At 38.1% G+C, this 20,925-nt stretch overlaps 1 protein-coding gene across 1 annotated transcript; it reads right to left on the reverse strand.

Annotated features, from left to right (window-relative positions):
• Nucleotides 1–661: 661 nt before the first annotated feature.
• Nucleotides 662–19,928, reverse strand: LOC591812 (probable D-lactate dehydrogenase, mitochondrial). Its single transcript, XM_030991568.1, has 13 exons — nt 19,796–19,928; nt 19,392–19,506; nt 18,562–18,671; nt 17,719–17,863; nt 17,103–17,244; nt 16,349–16,508; nt 15,498–15,603; nt 14,503–14,596; nt 13,756–13,884; nt 13,154–13,281; nt 12,631–12,721; nt 11,701–11,809; nt 662–938 (listed from the first exon to the last, which is right to left on the reverse strand). Exons 2-13 carry the CDS (start codon nt 19,503–19,505, stop codon nt 773–775), a joined length of 1,494 nt encoding a protein of 497 aa, XP_030847428.1. The 5' UTR covers nt 19,506; nt 19,796–19,928; the 3' UTR covers nt 662–772.
• Nucleotides 19,929–20,925: the final 997 nt, after the last annotated feature.

Here is a 20,925-nt window from a genome sequence, read left to right on the forward strand (position 1 = left end):
ACTTTTTGATTGACAATTGTCCAGTTTTTATTCTAGGTCTCCTTTACAAGTTTGCCACAAACTATGCTCCCTTAAAAAAAATGTCACAATATGTATCCAGTTCTGTTTCCGGAAGACTTAATCCAGCTTTTCTGTATCTATTTGTACCCATTTATTATATTATATTAAACATATCTTGGGTAGGATTTGCAACGAACCGCAAGCAAGGTGTTGGTGGATTTTTACCATGATATATATATATAACCCGTCCAAAAAAAAAAGAATTGGACAGCCACAAGACCAACATTGTCAGTCTTGTGGACTATTGAGCCGCTGGGCCATCATTAGCTTCATGGACCCTTAGACTACTGGGCGGATGTCCCCAGTATGACTGCTCTCAGCCATTTCATGTTCTGGATCGGCGATCTCTTGAACCAGGACCTCTTTCAAGGTTTAGGTCCTTCCTTCTTTAATAAAAATGTATTTAGGTATTAGATACAATCCACAGTTGCTCGGTTAGGCATCACAAAATTAGACGAATCAGCAACCCTATAAGGTCTTTCCAGGGGTTACTAATATTCAGTTCAGGCATTGGATCAATGGTGTATTCAATTTGTTTCATTATGTTGATCACCACACCACCAGTTTTTATATATCAAGAGTCCTGTCTTGCTCGGTATGAAAGGACCTTCCTGCTTTCATAACGTTACAAAAGTGCTACAGTTTACAAAGTCCATGGCTGTTTGGTAAGGCACTAAAAAATATGGCCACCAAAAAGGTGCAGAAACTAGTCCTATAAGACCTTTCCAGGGTTCATGATGTTCAATGGATCTATGGTATGCTTTATCTGCCTCATGATATTTATCCCGACGTCGCCGACCTCCTCGATCAGGAGCTGTTTCTTGCCGAGGCCGATCCCATGTTCCCCTGTGCAGGTACCCCCAGCAGATATGGCCCGCCTATAAAATCACAAGAGGAAAAAAACAAACACATTATTAATTCTTCGTAATGCACAATATACCTTGCACAACAGTGAAACAAAATTTTGTTCATAGAAACTCTGTTGAACATTGCTATATGGGAAATGAGATTCCCTTTAAACAATTTCTATGTATCATTTATTTTTTCACCAGACCTATTGTGACGAATATATGAAAATGATCTTTCTCTTTCTTACTCTTTCTCTTTATATATTCAATACTTGTAAATATTGTGAACATTATAAATATAAAATGTCTTTTATAGTCGTTACTTATTTTGTGACATGTTTTTAACGGATTTGCTCTGAACGAGCGACTAGTCTACAAGTAGCATGTGCTCTTGTTGATAAACAATGCTTAATTTATTCCACTATTGATCGATAACTTAATATTCATGTATTATTCATTAGTTTAAGGCGCGATCCAAGGTGCGCAGCCAATTAAATGATTGTATATGCGCGTACGGCTTTCTTTTTCATGCGCGACCCAACCAGTATAAATAGTCCGCGCGTGGGTTACTGGGTTACCCAGGTACGTGACTGACAGCTTTTTACAGGCTAGTACGCGACTACAGTTTTATTTGCAGGGTGTTACGCGAAAGGTGAATATAAATAGTGACTCATACAATGTTTACTTATGCAAATTTACTAGGATTGTTCCAAAATATGGAGTGAAAGGGATATTTTATTGTTCTATGGATCAATGCGGTCAGAGTGGTGTATATGAAGAGAGGTTTTGAAGTATTTTTGATGGTGATATATTAAGTTGGAAATAGGCATCTATATTTGTAATAGTTTGGATGGGGGGAAGCAAGACGGAATGTCCAGTACCGGTAGTGAATGGACGAAACGTCCTTGAACTTGTCTAGGACGGTCGGTGCGTCCTATTTTTAGAGGGACGGAACGTCCCATTATCGTTTTAGGGACACAGTGTCTCCCTTAAGTGTATGAATATTGGCATGGGATTATAGTTTAATTATTATAGAGATATCATTATCATTATACAAATACATGAAAGATGTTTTTCTTATGTGAAATGTCTATTTTTGTGTGATTATCTTCTTCTTTGTGAAGATAATATTGCCATTGTTAAGGAATAAATCTAGAAATGGTCAACCTATTTTTGGAAGAGAGAGATTTTGCTCTTTGGTGTCCTAATTGATTAATTTGGACACATAAAATTGAGTGTGATTCAGGTCGTTGGGCAGACTGACAATCTGTCCCAAATGCGGTCATATCTCAAGTCTAGCCATTTCTAGTTTAATTTCTATGGCCAGTTTAACTATGTTTGATAAGAAATATTACATTGTATTGTTGTCTTGATTTTCTCCTAGACTATGAATATTTGGAAAGGAAGGCTTCGGTCCTTCGTGACCTAATAAGGCCAGAAAGTCACCAGTGCCTCCGTAGTTTAATTCATATATTTAATATTGTATAACGCTTAAACTTATAACACATGTATTCGCCTATCTAGAGGGCGTGATACTCCGTAGATCGTATAATGATGTTTTAATGAACTTGATATTGTATATAGATATTGTATAGAAAGTGTATAAAGGATCGAGAGAGTTGGAGAAACAACTTTGTCGTATATCTATAGTTTATTATCTACATTTATTTAATGCATATATAACAGTTTATTACAGACATGAGTGTAACTCCCCCCCCCCCCCCCCCCCCCCCCCCTTTCTCCTTCTTCGTCCTGTCTTGGAAGGGACAGTGTGTCCTTCAACCTGGAATGGACACAGAACGTTATATGTATAGACAATGCATGGGCTTGTCTTGGAGGACACAGTGTCCTTAGATTTGGACATGGACACAGTGTCTCTTTTCTTCCCCCCCCCCCCTTTCTTACTCGTTTGAATTGCACTCATTATTGTATATAGCATGACATGTATATTAATAGAATGACATTGAATAGTGGACAGTTGAATATGTACACTCGTAGTTAATTAATTAAATACATGTAGCTGCATTTACGAGCCTATCTAAATCAGGCAATTATTACTTTACTACATAATTAAGAGGTGCGAACTTAAGACAGTAAGGGACGAATTCAATGGAATGCCGGTTATCTTTGAATTTAGAAAGTCAAATCTTATACAAGTATATTCTGGAGTAAGTTATAACTAGGAGATAAATACTCGAGGCTAGTTTATAACGGTGATGATGGATTTATATAGGTACAATGTTTAACCGACACAGTGTGTTAGCTTGTTACTTAATAAAGGAGTGGAAAGACTTTTGAAATCCTGGTCGGAAGGGTGTATTGGTTTAAATGTTTCATTCTTGTAGAATGGGGACGATAGGGACACATTGGCCAAAGGTGTCGGGCGCAGGTAGATAGTTGTTTCAAGGGGTAGGAGTACCGAGAATACTAGTAGTCGGTCAGAATAGAGTTACTTGTAATAGGAGTTAGAAAGAAATGCTAACTTTGGTTTGATAGCCATGGTGGTTTTTAAAGTTCGTTAGAAAAGCCTCTATCTAAGTTCAGTAAGTTTATACATGTACATTATTTAAATCGTATGCAGTCTATACTAGTCAATTAAGTGTTGACATCCTGTAAATATGAAGCTAAGAAATACTGTATAAATTATATAAGCAGTAAACATTTATTACAATAATTAATTAATGTATATCTAGTAGCAATCAGTAAGTTAGTAAGTTCATGGAAGTATTTCTATTCTTGTTGAGAGTTTTACAGTTCTTATGTTGTTGAACAGTTGCCTAGAAATGGCTTAGTGAATAATAAATTCATTATTCGACTTTAGATCGATTTCAAGTTACAAATCTTGTTAGTCTGGTTTGCCTAGTATTAAGTATGCATTGTTGATGATACCGTACAAAATATATAGTAGATTTAGAATTTACTGTAGGATTTATTACTAAACAGGAACACAAAACTTCGTCTGTATACTTCAGACAAACGGACTCAGGTCATCGTGCCTTATATATCGCTCGGAAGTGTGAAAGGGAATAAGATACTATTTTTGTTATTTAGTGAGTGACTGAGTGGAAGACTTGATACACAGAAATGAATGTATGGGACATGATTATGGTCTAAATGGTGTTGTGAGGCTTGTTAGAGAGACAAAAACATGATTAGTTCCTACTTAATGATACTTAATTACGGTATCAGGGGTGAGAATAACACTCACCTATAAAAGGATGGAAGATATTGTGAAGTGGTTTGAGACTCTAGAAGCTAACTTTGAGTGGAAATGGCCAAATCAATACAGGATTTTCCCAGAGTGAGACAGTGCGTCTTACACGTGACGAGAGACAGATTGGGAAAGGACGAGACAGTGCGTCCCAAAAGGAAGCAATTGCCATACGTCACAATGACTTTAAGCGTATACTAGTAGAAGGACGCATGGTCCGGTTTCTTAGGAATCTGTGTATGTAAGTGAGAGTGTATCAGATTACAGAGTGAATGTAAACACACAAACCGTGTTGTTTTGGAGATCCTAGCGCTCCAGATTAAGACTAGGTGGTGGCAGCAACCGTCAGAATTAAGGGTATAAGAGACTGACATAAAAGTGGTTATTGATGTAGTCTTCTTTCCAGACCTGTTTTACTTGTATTCCCTATATTGATAGAATTCGCTATAATGGTAGCAGGAGAAAGTTTATGTAGCGTTGGGGATGATTTGGGGGCAATGGTGGATTACTATTAACCACCCCCCTCGATTCCCCGATTCCCTAGAACCGTCACAATGGTGGCATTTCTATCAACCCCCCCCCCCCCTTTCTTCCCTGATGACTCACACGCCAGAACCGTCACAATGGTGGCAGCGGTGGGATTTCTATCAAACCACCCCCCCCTTTCTCCCTTTCACGAAACCGTCACAATGGTGGCAGCGGTGGGATTTCTATCAAACCACCCCCCCCCCTTCTTCCCTGCCGATCACGCAAAACCGCCACAATGGTGGCAGCAGTGGGATTTGTAATTCAACCTCCACCCACCCCCCCCCCCCCCCCTTTCTCCCTGATTTCACGCCAGAACCGTCACAATGGTGGCAGCGGTGGGATTTAGAAGCATCTTTAATTGCGATTAACTGCAATTCTAAGATGAGTTGTGTTCTTGTTTTGGTGATAAATTATGTTTATCACTTAGAGGAAATAAAAAGTGTTATTTTTTTATGATGTAGTAAACGTACAGTAATTAGGAAACTAGTGCAAACCAGACAAGATCGGTATCATGAACTTCTAAACTTATGAGTGCAACTTTTCAATAGAGTATATGTACAAATAATAATAAAAGTACACTTAAATTAAATTGTACAAAAACAACATTGTAAGAGGTTAACTGGTGACTTAAAATTCTTGCTTGGCTTATAAATTTTGAAAGAAATGGATCCAAGCGGTCAAGTTCCTGACGGACCGGACGGAGTGTCTGGAATTACACAGACTGTGTCCGGACAAAGTGTCCAAATGGGACCGGGCGTCCAACAGGGACAGAGTGTCCAACTGGAACCAAAATACTGGGCATCGGATGTCCAGGATCCGGAAATCGTAGTAGATATGGCTGGTTATGGAGATGCCATTCCTGAGGAACATAGACGTGTCTTTACACCGCATGGATTTCCGGAAGATACATCCTCCTTCCAAGGTCCAGGAATACAGGCTAGACGTCAAGCTTTGAGGTTCCGAGGATCTAACAAGGACATACTTCCGGACAAGTTCGCTGGAAAAATCCCCTGGTCGGACTATAGAAGACATTTCGATGTCTGTATGCGTCTCAATAACTGGAGTGATGTAGAGGCTGGACAGTTTTTAGCAACTCGCTTACAAGGATCAGCGTTAAAAGTGTTGAACAATCTTCCGCAAGGACATATCTTCACTTACACGGAGCTCGTGTTCCACCTTGATGGCAGGTTTGGTTCAGGTGACCAGGCTGAGAACTTTCTCTTCGAGTTGAGAATGAGGAGACGCCAACCTAAGGAGACACTACAGGAACTCGGTCAGGCCATCCGGGAATTGTCTAGCTATGCATATCCTGAGTTGACGACTGATGCAAGAGAGCGACTTGCAAAAGCTCACTTCTCAGACTCTATCGATGATTCGGAAATTAGAGCTGGAATTTTCCGTTCTCATCCAGCCACTCTAAACGATGCAATCCAGGCTGGACTGATGACTGAGGCATTCATAAAGGCCGAGAGAGCCCGGGAAAGATTTCGTCCCAGCCGCCCTGTTCGTGCTGTAGACACTACCGTGGAGTCAGCACCTGTGGACAAAAAGACGAGAAAGGAAATTGATGAGTTGAGATCAAGTATTGGTGAGATCATGCAGATGGTGAAGGAAATGAGTCTGAAGAAAAGGGACTCGCCGTCTGGAATTGTTTGTTACAATTGTAATGAACCAGGACACATTTCAAGGAATTGCCCACGACAAAATCAGGGAAACGAAGGCAGACCCTCTCGATGGACCGAGGGAAGGTCTACCAGACAAGGTCCAAGAATGTAGATTTCAGCCGACCACAAATAATTGCCCCACTAGTGATATGTACCATACATGAGGCAAGAAAAGGACTTTTCATTAGCATCACATTATGCAAGGAAATAGATGTGAGACTTTTGATCGATACTGGGGCTATGATTTCCATTTTGTCCAACACGGTGTATCAACAGGTGAAACACCGAATCGGAGTAGGACTTATTGAGACTACAACTCAACTCAAGCAGGCTGATGGAACACCTGTTCGAGTTCACGGGACAGTTACAATAGGTGTGACATGTGGAACTAATCATCATCCTATTAATTTCTTTGTGGCGGACATCCAACAAGATGGAATTCTGGGCATGGACATGTTGCTGAAAACTGGAAGTACGATCAACTGCAATAATTGCCAAGTGAACATGAATGGTGAGCTCATTTCATGCACGGACTCGGAAGGTAGAAGTTTGTTAACTAGACACATCGATGCGGTTACGGACATGGAGAACTTACCAAACTATCTGCATAACCTGCTCGAGAGATCCAAAACGAGTTTAACTGAGGTTGACTATCCAAAAGTAGTGGAGTTGCTCTCTGAGTATCATGATGTTTTCTCAAGTGGAGACGACGACATCGGCCGGACAGATAGGGTCGCTCACTCCATCCATACTTCATGTCCAGCACCAATAAGGCAGAGACCAAGAAGACCACCTATGGGACAAAAGGAAGAAATTGATAAACAAATCAATGACATGTTGAAAAGGGGCGTAATTCGTCCTTCATGCAGCCCTTGGTCTTCCCCAGTTGTGTTGGCTAACAAGAAAGATGGTACAAAGAGATTTTGTATAGACTACAGACTTCTAAACCAGCATACAGTAAGGGACTCGTTCCCTCTTCCCCGCATTGATGAATCAATTGATGCCTTGGATGGTTCTAGATATTTCTGCACATTGGATTTATCTTAAGATGTAAAGAGATATTTTGGGAATGAAGAATAATTGGTTACGGTATATTGTTGTTATTGTGTAAAGATTCTGTAAATAATGATAAAAAATGTATTTCAGCTACTGGTTGCTGGGTCAGCAACTTAGAAAGAGGGGGATAGTGTGACGAATATATGAAAATGATCTTTCTCTTTCTTACTCTTTCTCTTTATATATTCAATACTTGTAAATATTGTGAACATTATAAATATAAAATGTCTTTTATAGTCGTTACTTATTTTGTGACATGTTTTTAACGGATTTGCTCTGAACGAGCGACTAGTCTACAAGTAGCATGTGCTCTTGTTGATAAACAATGCTTAATTTATTCCACTATTGATCGATAACTTAATATTCATGTATTATTCATTAGTTTAAGGCGCGATCCAAGGTGCGCAGCCAATTAAATGATTGTATATGCGCGTACGGCTTTCTTTTTCATGCGCGACCCAACCAGTATAAATAGTCCGCGCGTGGGTTACTGGGTTACCCAGGTACGTGACTGACAGCTTTTTACAGGCTAGTACGCGACTACAGTTTTATTTGCAGGGTGTTACGCGAAAGGTGAATATAAATAGTGACTCATACAATGTTTACTTATGCAAATTTACTAGGATTGTTCCAAAATATGGAGTGAAAGGGATATTTTATTGTTCTATGGATCAATGCGGTCAGAGTGGTGTATATGAAGAGAGGTTTTGAAGTATTTTTGATGGTGATATATTAAGTTGGAAATAGGCATCTATATTTGTAATAGTTTGGATGGGGGGAAGCAAGACGGAATGTCCAGTACCGGTAGTGAATGGACGAAACGTCCTTGAACTTGTCTAGGACGGTCGGTGCGTCCTATTTTTAGAGGGACGGAACGTCCCATTATCGTTTTAGGGACACAGTGTCTCCCTTAAGTGTATGAATATTGGCATGGGATTATAGTTTAATTATTATAGAGATATCATTATCATTATACAAATACATGAAAGATGTTTTTCTTATGTGAAATGTCTATTTTTGTGTGATTATCTTCTTCTTTGTGAAGATAATATTGCCATTGTTAAGGAATAAATCTAGAAATGGTCAACCTATTTTTGGAAGAGAGAGATTTTGCTCTTTGGTGTCCTAATTGATTAATTTGGACACATAAAATTGAGTGTGATTCAGGTCGTTGGGCAGACTGACAATCTGTCCCAAATGCGGTCATATCTCAAGTCTAGCCATTTCTAGTTTAATTTCTATGGCCAGTTTAACTATGTTTGATAAGAAATATTACATTGTATTGTTGTCTTGATTTTCTCCTAGACTATGAATATTTGGAAAGGAAGGCTTCGGTCCTTCGTGACCTAATAAGGCCAGAAAGTCACCAGTGCCTCCGTAGTTTAATTCATATATTTAATATTGTATAACGCTTAAACTTATAACACATGTATTCGCCTATCTAGAGGGCGTGATACTCCGTAGATCGTATAATGATGTTTTAATGAACTTGATATTGTATATAGATATTGTATAGAAAGTGTATAAAGGATCGAGAGAGTTGGAGAAACAACTTTGTCGTATATCTATAGTTTATTATCTACATTTATTTAATGCATATATAACAGTTTATTACAGACATGAGTGTAACTCCCCCCCCCCCCCCCCCCCCCCCCCCCCCCTTTCTCCTTCTTCGTCCTGTCTTGGAAGGGACAGTGTGTCCTTCAACCTGGAATGGACACAGAACGTTATATGTATAGACAATGCATGGGCTTGTCTTGGAGGACACAGTGTCCTTAGATTTGGACATGGACACAGTGTCTCTTTTCTTCCCCCCCCCCCTTTCTTACTCGTTTGAATTGCACTCATTATTGTATATAGCATGACATGTATATTAATAGAATGACATTGAATAGTGGACAGTTGAATATGTACACTCGTAGTTAATTAATTAAATACATGTAGCTGCATTTACGAGCCTATCTAAATCAGGCAATTATTACTTTACTACATAATTAAGAGGTGCGAACTTAAGACAGTAAGGGACGAATTCAATGGAATGCCGGTTATCTTTGAATTTAGAAAGTCAAATCTTATACAAGTATATTCTGGAGTAAGTTATAACTAGGAGATAAATACTCGAGGCTAGTTTATAACGGTGATGATGGATTTATATAGGTACAATGTTTAACCGACACAGTGTGTTAGCTTGTTACTTAATAAAGGAGTGGAAAGACTTTTGAAATCCTGGTCGGAAGGGTGTATTGGTTTAAATGTTTCATTCTTGTAGAATGGGGACGATAGGGACACATTGGCCAAAGGTGTCGGGCGCAGGTAGATAGTTGTTTCAAGGGGTAGGAGTACCGAGAATACTAGTAGTCGGTCAGAATAGAGTTACTTGTAATAGGAGTTAGAAAGAAATGCTAACTTTGGTTTGATAGCCATGGTGGTTTTTAAAGTTCGTTAGAAAAGCCTCTATCTAAGTTCAGTAAGTTTATACATGTACATTATTTAAATCGTATGCAGTCTATACTAGTCAATTAAGTGTTGACATCCTGTAAATATGAAGCTAAGAAATACTGTATAAATTATATAAGCAGTAAACATTTATTACAATAATTAATTAATGTATATCTAGTAGCAATCAGTAAGTTAGTAAGTTCATGGAAGTATTTCTATTCTTGTTGAGAGTTTTACAGTTCTTATGTTGTTGAACAGTTGCCTAGAAATGGCTTAGTGAATAATAAATTCATTATTCGACTTTAGATCGATTTCAAGTTACAAATCTTGTTAGTCTGGTTTGCCTAGTATTAAGTATGCATTGTTGATGATACCGTACAAAATATATAGTAGATTTAGAATTTACTGTAGGATTTATTACTAAACAGGAACACAAAACTTCGTCTGTATACTTCAGACAAACGGACTCAGGTCATCGTGCCTTATATATCGCTCGGAAGTGTGAAAGGGAATAAGATACTATTTTTGTTATTTAGTGAGTGACTGAGTGGAAGACTTGATACACAGAAATGAATGTATGGGACATGATTATGGTCTAAATGGTGTTGTGAGGCTTGTTAGAGAGACAAAAACATGATTAGTTCCTACTTAATGATACTTAATTACGGTATCAGGGGTGAGAATAACACTCACCTATAAAAGGATGGAAGATATTGTGAAGTGGTTTGAGACTCTAGAAGCTAACTTTGAGTGGAAATGGCCAAATCAATACAGGATTTTCCCAGAGTGAGACAGTGCGTCTTACACGTGACGAGAGACAGATTGGGAAAGGACGAGACAGTGCGTCCCAAAAGGAAGCAATTGCCATACGTCACAATGACTTTAAGCGTATACTAGTAGAAGGACGCATGGTCCGGTTTCTTAGGAATCTGTGTATGTAAGTGAGAGTGTATCAGATTACAGAGTGAATGTAAACACACAAACCGTGTTGTTTTGGAGATCCTAGCGCTCCAGATTAAGACTAGGTGGTGGCAGCAACCGTCAGAATTAAGGGTATAAGAGACTGACATAAAAGTGGTTATTGATGTAGTCTTCTTTCCAGACCTGTTTTACTTGTATTCCCTATATTGATAGAATTCGCTATAATGGTAGCAGGAGAAAGTTTATGTAGCGTTGGGGATGATTTGGGGACAATGGTGGATTACTATTAACCACCCCCCTCGATTCCCCGATTCCCTAGAACCGTCACAATGGTGGCATTTCTATCAACCCCCCCCCCCCCTTTCTTCCCTGATGACTCACACGCCAGAACCGTCACAATGGTGGCAGCGGTGGGATTTCTATCAAACCACCCCCCCCTTTCTCCCTTTCACGAAACCGTCACAATGGTGGCAGCGGTGGGATTTCTATCAAACCACCCCCCCCCCTTCTTCCCTGCCGATCACGCAAAACCGCCACAATGGTGGCAGCAGTGGGATTTGTAATTCAACCTCCACCCACCCCCCCCCCCCCCTTTCTCCCTGATTTCACGCCAGAACCGTCACACTATTTTTGGTAAACATTACTGGAGCCCTTTTGAGTGCTTTCGAGAGGTAAATTTCTCATTGCAACCGAACATGTGTTTCTCTGTTCATTTGTGAATTAATTTCTATTTGCAAATTTGAAAATTATGACAAACAAAATGGCTACTTAATTTGTCATGTTTGCAACAATGGAACACAGAACACATGCAGATGTTGTTCTGAGAGATCCAAAAATAAGCTATGGCCATGCACATCAATGTCAGCAAATGACCTATATAAACAATGGCACTCAATTGATGTAATCTACATATTGATTTTTAGAAACAGACAATTTGCAAGAAAGAAGGAACTTGCCCCCTTTACATGCTTACCTTCCAAGTATGTGGGTGAATTCTTTTGCCTTCTTGATCTCATCACCCTCTCTATCCATCATCAACAAACAATGGAAATTACCATCACCAACATGGCCAACTATGGTATCTGAAATAAAAAAAAATAAAAGGAAATAGTGGTCACATGCTGGGATATGAAATAATTTGTGGCTGATTGCAGATTGTCATCATATAGTAACAAAGATAAAATTACATTAGGTGTTCCAAATAAATTTCTTTTGTAAAGCCAAGCAATTTTGAATCCTAGTTTCTTATCCATATGTTTAAAAAATGAGGAGGATCTATTAAGGCAATCCACGGTTATGTGATATATTGTATACACATACACACAGATTGAATCCTCCACGCAAGATGCAGAGGCTCAAAACAAGTTGAAATTGCAACAGTTAATAATAATAATAATAATAATAATAATAATACATGAGATTTATATAGCACCATTATCCATTTTAATTAAATGCTCAAGGCGCTTCAAAATATTAGGGAACACATTACATCATGACAAAGAATCGTGTACATTTACATAAGAAAGAAAAAGCAAAAATGAAAGAATGAATGTCTATCTTCAAAACGCAAAATTAAACAAATGTGATTTAAGGTTGCTCTTAAAAGATGTTGAAGAGTCAGAGTTCTTCAACTACTGTGGAAGTGAATTCCACAGGGCTGGTCCGGCATGAGCAAAAGCTTGTTCCCCCCAAATACTTCTCTTACTTTGTTGTCTTAATGTACAGCAAACAGCATACGCATTTGTTCCTAAAGAAGTCCTTTTAAGTCAACAGGCAAGAATTCAAACTAAATACTTTGACTTCTTTCTTGGTCATGTGTAATTATTTTTAAAAGAGAGAAACAAATGAGGTTAAACCTTGAGACTACAACACCATTACGGTGTAAAGAACAAATAGTACCCACACATGAAACCCATCCTCTGGAGGTCGTCAATGGTTTCCAGTATGACCCGAGGCATCTGAGAGATTGGCACACATACATCTGTGGATAAGCCCTAGATGAGAATATACAGAGATTCCATTCACACATTCATGTGCATCGCTAGAAAAATATCAGTTGGTAAATTTGAAAATGTAATAACGATTACAGCCCAAACAAAGAACTTAAATTGCTAACTTGCCTTCATCTTTCTAAAACACAGAACAATTGCTTCTGTAAGCCGTTTAAAAAACTATTAAAAAAATAAATAAAAAAAAAAATCTTTGTGTTTGGCATAATTTCTAGCCTTTTTTGCTGCCCATAGTAAACTGGTGGTTCAGACTGAAAACCAGAAACTATCGGGGCATGAAACTTTGGTGAATAGTCAATGATAGCCGTACTAGAAGCAATTTCTAGGCATCAAACTGTTGTGAATTTTCACCATTCGCAAACATTTCATGCTCTTGAAGATTTTTGGTTATACAGTAAATAGTATAGCTTCTAGTACCTTGCACCCTGGCCGCACGGCGAGACTGGCGTACCAGATATCATGTCTCGCCTTCCATAACTTGTTTCTATCTTCCATCTTGTCGGCCCATTCAAAGTTGGAACCTCCATTCATTGCTACAATGTCACCTGCAAGGAGGAATGCAATCTTTGATTAGAGTGTGCTTAGAGCCATAAGGGTGTTAACTCCATTAGAACAGAGCTATTTTTGTTCTAGCTCTCAGCAGGAGATATATTGAATGATAAGTATTGCATTAATATACATCAATTATCATCAATTCATTCTAAAACAAAGCCCCCCCCCCCCCCCAAAAAAAAAAAAAAAAAAAAAAAAAAAAAAATCAGCAAGTTCATTTTAATTAGCAAGGCAGAACAAAATAATACAGAGTGTATTGAGAAAGTTAATAATTTTTGAAGTTGCGATCAATCAAACACAAATTGGCAATACTGTGACGTATCTCTCCAATTTGCTCTGTACATAAAATGTCATAAACTTTCATTTTCTTTGTTATTGATGACTGTATAGCTTTTTTTCGCTTCTACTAAATCCAACTAAATATCAGGGTGGATTTCCCCTTTAAAATATACAATGAATCTACTTACCAACTGTTTCTATCTGTGATTTGATGCTTGCCTCTGAGCCATGAAACTCCAGGAAGAGAGTAGGAGCCACCTTGTTATTCAGGTTACTATATTTATTTGTTGCATCCACAGCTTTTTCATCCAGAAACTCTGAAAAAACCCAAAAGGAATAGAAAATTAGTAGTAGTAGTGGTGGTTATTTTACCTGACTGCTAAGAAAGCATAAATGCTCATTAGTTAAAGCAGCCAGAGGACCAACGGCTTTAGGTCCTCTCTGAGAGACCTGGTAATGAGGATTAATGCCTTACCAAAGGGCACTAGTGCATCGCCTTGGTTTCGAACCCAGGTCGCCGGCTTACGAGACCACTGCTCTACCAACTGAGCTAACGCACCTTCATAATGGTACCATAATGGTATCCTAGCTACCTCTATCTGTCCTACCTATCCTTATCTCAATCAAGAGGCATGGCAATTACATTCTTGTTCTAAACAAATTGTGCACTTTTGCAGTCTGATTCCACTACACGTCATAAAAATTCTCAGCCCATGCAGTTGGTTCTCAGCTAGCTACAGCTAGGACACAATGTGAGCATCATGAGCGCAACCCGGTTCTGGGAAGTTGTTTGTGTTATACAAGAGACATATCATTATGACCACTAATACCCAATTTCAACCATAATTATACTAATTAAGCCTTTATATATCTTTGTAGAAGAAACAAGGTTTCCGAGGAATAAAGAAATGTTTTTCGGATCAGCGATTACATACCTATCCTTGCAATAGGGATTCCACACTGTAGCACTTGTGTTACTGACTCTACTGCTGCATTAACTGTTTCAAAGGAACACACAGCTGACATCATCTATAAAAACACAAACATAAAATGTCATGTGTGCTCTTCACTTGCAATCTAAGATTTGTATGTAAAATGTTGTGTTAAAACAATGTCTTTCAGACAATGGAAGTATGTGCTTGTATGTTTCTCTCTTATCCAAGTTGTATTGATAAGCTGAAAACTAGGTAGGAATTCATCAGCGTTTAGAGTCCATTTGTCCCACTTTGTGGGGTTGGACATTTCATTTCCTTAATGGCCACATTCCAAGCTTTCCTATCTGTGGGATCCACACGACTGACACCCGATGTTTTGGCATCCTCTTCGATGGCTTCCCTCCAAGTTTTCCTGGGTCTCCCGCGAGGTCTTCTTCCGGTGACCGGAAAGTTTAGAGCCCTCTGGAGCCAGTGTGTTGCCTCTCTTCTTGCCTCATGTCCAAACCATCTAACCATCAAACCATCAAATTGTTTAACCATATTTGCTATAGTCTGGTTTGCAGTTACAACAGAGTTAATTATATCTGCTGTATTCTATGTGTGCTATATACAGTGAAAAATTATGCTTATAGATTATACGGGTCTTCCTGAAAACAAGTTTTGCTTTTTCAATATTTTCCTCCTACTCTGCAGTGATGAATTTACTCTATACATTATAACAGGCTCCATAAACATAGTATTGTATTTTTGGAAGGAAACTAATTCCAATTTCAATTCTCATCAGATGAGTTTTGTATTCGTGATTAGAGTCCACTATGAATGATTGGCTACACTGCAGCACCAGGAAAAAAGCACATGCAATCTTAATCATGAGTATAATAATATTAGGTTTCATTTCTGGACAAGATATGCTTTGTTTGATACATACTTGATGCTAGCATCAGAATTTGTCATGAATCATTTTTTCTGGGATTACATAAGAGTATTATACCTACCATTTCAGGCATCCCGTATATCCTGAGCGTTGCCTTGGTGATGATACCCAACGTCCCTTCTGATCCCACAAAAAGACTTGTCAAGTTGTAGCCTGCAGAGTTTTTCCTGTTTGTCATAGAAAACAAAATCATAAAAAATAAACTGCAAATTGTAATACGTTCTGTTTAATGTACGTCCGCGTAGTAAAAATTGATGGCAATACGTGGACACTTGGCACTTGTACAACCAAAGGTCAAACTGCAACTACTGCACAATGAATTTTGTGCATTGTTGCAGGGTCAAAGATTTGAAAACATGCAACAAATTAAGCTGGCTTGTGCTAATTATCTCAATATAACTCTCAAACATTTCAGTGTCCCTGTCATCTATGCAAATATAGGCTTATTCAGTAATAAGTTTGACTGCACATTGTAGCTTAAATAAAACCCTTTGTAATGCTTGCTAAAATCTTACAACATAATGAAACAAAATTCCTAAAAGAAAATGTCTCAACTGAGGTCTGCTGCCCCTCACAGTGTGCAGAAAGGACCCATCAGAAGGCACAACCTCCAAGTTGATGACATTCAATCAATCAATCAATCAATCAATCAACCAACCAACCAACCAACCAACCAACCAACCAACCATTTTATCCGTCTTATTAAATCAAATCAAATCAATAATGATTCCTTACTACCTTGGTCTACTGCCCTCTCCTGCAGTGTGCAGAATAGACCCATCAGGAAGCAAAACCTCCAAATTGATGACATTCAATCAATCAATCAATCATTGCCCAATCAATCCTATCAAATCCTATCAAATCAAATCAAATCAAATCAAATCTAATCAATCAATCATGATTCCTAACTACCTTGGTCTACTGCCCTCTCCTGCAGTGTGCAGAATGGACCCGTCAGGAAGCACGACCTCCAAGTTGATGACATTCTCCTTCATGGTACCGTACTGCACAGCATTGGTCCCAGATGCACCCGTCGCTGCCATGCCACCAAGAGACGCATCAGCTCCAGGGTCTAGAACAAGGATGATATCCAGTTCAGAGAACTGTGTTAGTATGGGACAAGTGATATACTAGAGAGAGGCAACTGCACAAAACTGTCATAAACAGCCTATCAAAACCACTGTTGTATAAGAAAACTATCATTAGGATGAAAATGAAGATTAAAAATATGAACCCCTAGCTGCTTTATAGCCAATAATCCATTCAAACGAAAGAGTTAATAACAAATTGGTAAGATCAAAGGATCATTAAAATGAAGACATCCTAAATATGATTCTTAGTGTCTAGCTAGTTAAAGTATAATTTGCAGTATTATATTTATCCTTGTTTAGAGATTAAAAAAAAGATAACGCAGGAATATCAATCCAATAACTCAAATTCATCTAAGCATTAAGTAAAGCCTTGGTCACAAATGCCATTACGAACTGCTACGAACGCTGTACGAATGATTTTCAGACAATGGAAATTCGGGAAGACTATTGAAAAACGGAGATTCGTACGAAATAATCGTTCGTACGAACCTTGTGACGTAGCATAATTAAGGAGTAAATTTACCTCTCCAAACAGCATGTATAATCCTCCAAGGAACTTTCCCCTATGACCTTACCGATTGGAAACCACATTCCATGGTCTTTGAGATGATGATTAAGGGCTAGTCTGGTCACTCCAGGCTGGACGGTCACATCAAAGTCTTCTGTGTGAAGGTCTAAGACCTCATCCATCTTGGTTAGATTTATACAAACTGATCCCTGATAGGGATAACGAGAAAGGGGGTCGGAGAGGGAGAAAGAGGAATGGAAAAGGAAGAGGAAGAGAGAGAGAGAGAGAGAGAGAGAGGAGAGAGATAGAGAGAGGAGAGAGAGATAGAGAGAGTCAAAATGACAGATGACAAATGAAATGAATTTTTAAAATTAACAAAAAAATAATCTTTTAGCCTGCTGCATAAGTAGTTTCCTAGAGCTTTGAGTATTTTACTTTCTCCTATTCTCCGATAAAAAAGTTCGACCCTGGCTTGTGATCAAGTCACAGTGCACTTACATCTCAAATTTGTCAAAGGCATGAATCATCTGCATCCGAATCCTCGGATGGGAATTTAAACTTAAACTTAGACCAGAAGAAGTGATCAATATTGAATTTTAATTCTAAAACCTTGATTTAAACCATATTTTGAAGAATTTCGCACAAGAATGGAAAGAAGAACTAGATTGAATTAGACCCCTTACCGATTGTCCAAGGACACCTCCCTCAAGTCCAGTTCCAGTTCCAAACGGGACGATCGGGGTATGGTGGTCCCTGCATATCTGGACCACTTGACTCACTTCCTCTGTGGACCTGGGCCATACAACTAGATCTGGAGATGAAACTGGGCTGAATACCAAGATAAGAATACAAAGTCAAGTGTTATCACACTGTGGTTATTGTCCATTTTGTAATGTCATTTTTATTTGGTACGTACATAGAAGTTTTATACATTTTAGGTCGGCCATTTGCATACATGTATAAGGGTCACTCACTCAAATCTGGCTGCCATCTACCGAGCAACATTTTACAAGATTTGTACCACATACTCAATTATAAGTTCTAGGTGCTTAAAATCATTTTATTGTTATGTTATTTTCTTGTTTTGTTTTGTTGTATTTAATCAGATATTGTATGTAAATTGTTATATGTTTTTTATGAGAAGTGGAAAATAAATGAAATGAAATGTGTACATGTATTCCTTTTTTTGTTGTTCTACAAAGCTGTTACTTGAATTGAATAGCAATTCTTGGCTAAAGCTATTCATGGAAAAAATTATACTATAGAATGGGTTAAAGAAGTCTCCTTGCGATCTGATTGTTCAAGAGCCAAGGTATATGGCTGAGTTACTTTTACTGGAGAAACAACAAAATCATATCTGTGTCAGTGTATCAATGCACTGCAAGTTTGACTATTAAAAATATTAAAAATATTAATGCTGTTAGAAGGTATTCAAAAGAGAGCAAGTAGAATAATTTTAGAATCAAATAAATTCTGTCCTGGTTGAATTGAATTGAATCGAGAGTAGCTCCATTATTACAACTTACATGTGATATGATTCATCATGGCTGTGTTGCTCCCGTACAGCTTCCGATGCAGATACGTTCTGGGAACCAACTATGGCTGCAATGGATTCTTGAGCTCCTACAACAGTAGACTAACAAAAAAATAAAAAAAGAAGAAGTAACAAATGAGATTAACTTGGGCTACTTTTATATTACTACAGAAGCAGGACATTTACAGTATCATTTTAAAAGTTTTAAAGCTAAGTTTACATATTCGTGTGGAGTCTGTTTTTTGTGTATTATAATTCTCCCATTTCTCCTACTCCTCATTCTTCTCCCACTAATTTTTCTTCTTCTTCCCCCTCCTTCTCCTCCTCGCTTTTTGTCTTCTTCTTGTTCTCCTTGTTCTTGTCCTTCTTATTCTTCTTGTTTTGTTTTTCTCAAGTTGTTCTTCTTCATTTTCTTCATTATTACCTTCTTTGACACAAATGGAGTAGCTTAGTAAAATTAAAGTCCCAAGCTGTGGAAATAATTATCACAATTATCATCACAATAACCATTGTCATCATTTTTTTTTTTTTTTTTTAAACGTTTTAGCCCTCCATAGGCTATTTTATTGAGTCAAACAAACATTTTTACAATTCAATGAAATTAAGTCTTTCCTTAACTCAAACAAAACAGAATACTTTCACATTTCTCTCCTTGTTGTTCATACAAACAAATGTTGAAATGCCTGCCATTTAGTAAAAAATTTGTTATGCATACCAGATATAGAATGGATATATCTCTCGTCTTCATATTAATATTGAATAATTTTCTTCTTCAAAGAACTAAAATTTGGAATTTTGTTATTAAGCTTGTCATCATTTTACCTTGTTTGTGACGGATGAAGCTGAGAGGGCCCTAGCAAAGTTACATAGACCACCATGGCATGGGACCCTGCATACACTTGTGATGAGCCTTGATAATACTAATAGTGACATCATGCTGCAAGAAAAGAAGACAAAATAAAGTGACAGTGTTTTAAAAATGAGAAAGCTTAGAATTTTTGCACTGTGTTTCAATATGTTACATTCCAGATTATAACTATATCATTAGGCATTACATAGTACACTACAATCAATACAGAACTGGAAACATATTTACATCTGACAAATAAGCAAAGACAAATATGTTGATTGTTTATATTTAAATTAGAGGTCTAGATCAAAGTCTTTGACTTTGAGTTTGAGTTTGAGAGAGATATTTATAGTAAAAAAAGCACCAATTGACTTACCAGACTTCAAAACACAGCAAAAATTTGTCATTTAAGTCTTTTGACAAACTTGAAAGCTATCATTGCATTGGCTCCCGCAAAAAAACAGAGTAGATCTAACTCTACTTCACCAGGCCAGGCCAGCACCATGCACCAGCTACATATGTATATGCTATATATCAGCAGCTCTCGATCTCGTCGCGCGTCGTTGCACAAACAAGACACATGCAAATGCAGACGATTTTAGATCTGGTCACGTGACCTATTTTATCTTCAGGTACTAGGTCAGGTGACGTTCGGCATATCGAGGCCTCTGACCAGTCTCACCTCCCTTTTTTCTGATCTGGCATGCATGATTCAGTGTACATTTCTACACTCATGAATGCGCCAGTCTCTTGGGGAATCTACTTGGTAATTGGTCCTCCAAAATACTCGTTTAAGGGAAAAACGAGCTTTCCTTGCGTGGTGATTGAAGCTGATCAGTGAATTACACAATATGTGTGGGTCATAAAAGGGAAGACACTCCCTGTTGGGTTGGGTCAATACCGTACCAATCCGATGGTGTCAAATTCCAGAGTACCCAAGATAAAATTATGTCAAGTTATACTTTTCCACTTCAAAATTCGCTTAGTTACGTACACTTCAAGTTACAGCACCCTCTACAGCAAATTCCAGCATTCTCTGACTATTAAAATACAGGACAAAAATTATCAAAGAGATCCTAATTTTGTTTCGCGGAGATGATGGCTATATACACCAAAAAGCAAATATTTATGTGTATGTTTGATAATGTTAATTTGGGGGCAATTAAAGGGGTTGTTCAATATCTCCAGAACACCCAAGGTTATTTTGGAATGCCTGCATTTTATGTGCAGCCAGGCACAATGACAGCCCGTGTACTCGTACAGGTTTGTCCCATCTCAGCTCATCATTTTTCTCATTTCTGGACTGTCACCTGTTCATATCCCACTCTCTTCAATATTCTCACTCATTCTGTTCAAATGTTTTTCTTCATCTGTTCATTAACCTCTATGTATCATCCTCACTTATTAAGCCTAATTATTCTGTTCAATTTTTTCTTCATCTGTTCTCTAACCTCTATGGATCATTCTCAATTATTCTGTTCATTTTTTTTTCTTCATCTGTTCTCT

This window comes from Strongylocentrotus purpuratus, unplaced genomic scaffold, assembly GCF_000002235.5.
Source record: "Strongylocentrotus purpuratus isolate Spur 01 unplaced genomic scaffold, Spur_5.0 spur5_scaffold_2, whole genome shotgun sequence".
NCBI lineage: Eukaryota > Metazoa > Echinodermata > Echinoidea > Camarodonta > Strongylocentrotidae > Strongylocentrotus > Strongylocentrotus purpuratus.

Excerpts from the sequence above, each read along its gene's own strand:
- LOC591812 (XM_030991568.1), bottom strand. The coding sequence starts at position 19,505 with ATGATGTCACTATTAGTATTATCAAGGCTCATCACAAGTGTATGCAGG. Across the intron at positions 16,509-17,102 it reads TGGAATGTGGTTTCCAATCG|ACCCTGGAGCTGATGCGTCT; the intron begins GTAAGGTCATAG and ends TCCTTGTTCTAG. Across the intron at positions 14,597-15,497 it reads TATACGGGATGCCTGAAATG|ATGATGTCAGCTGTGTGTTC; the intron begins GTAGGTATAATA and ends GTGTTTTTATAG.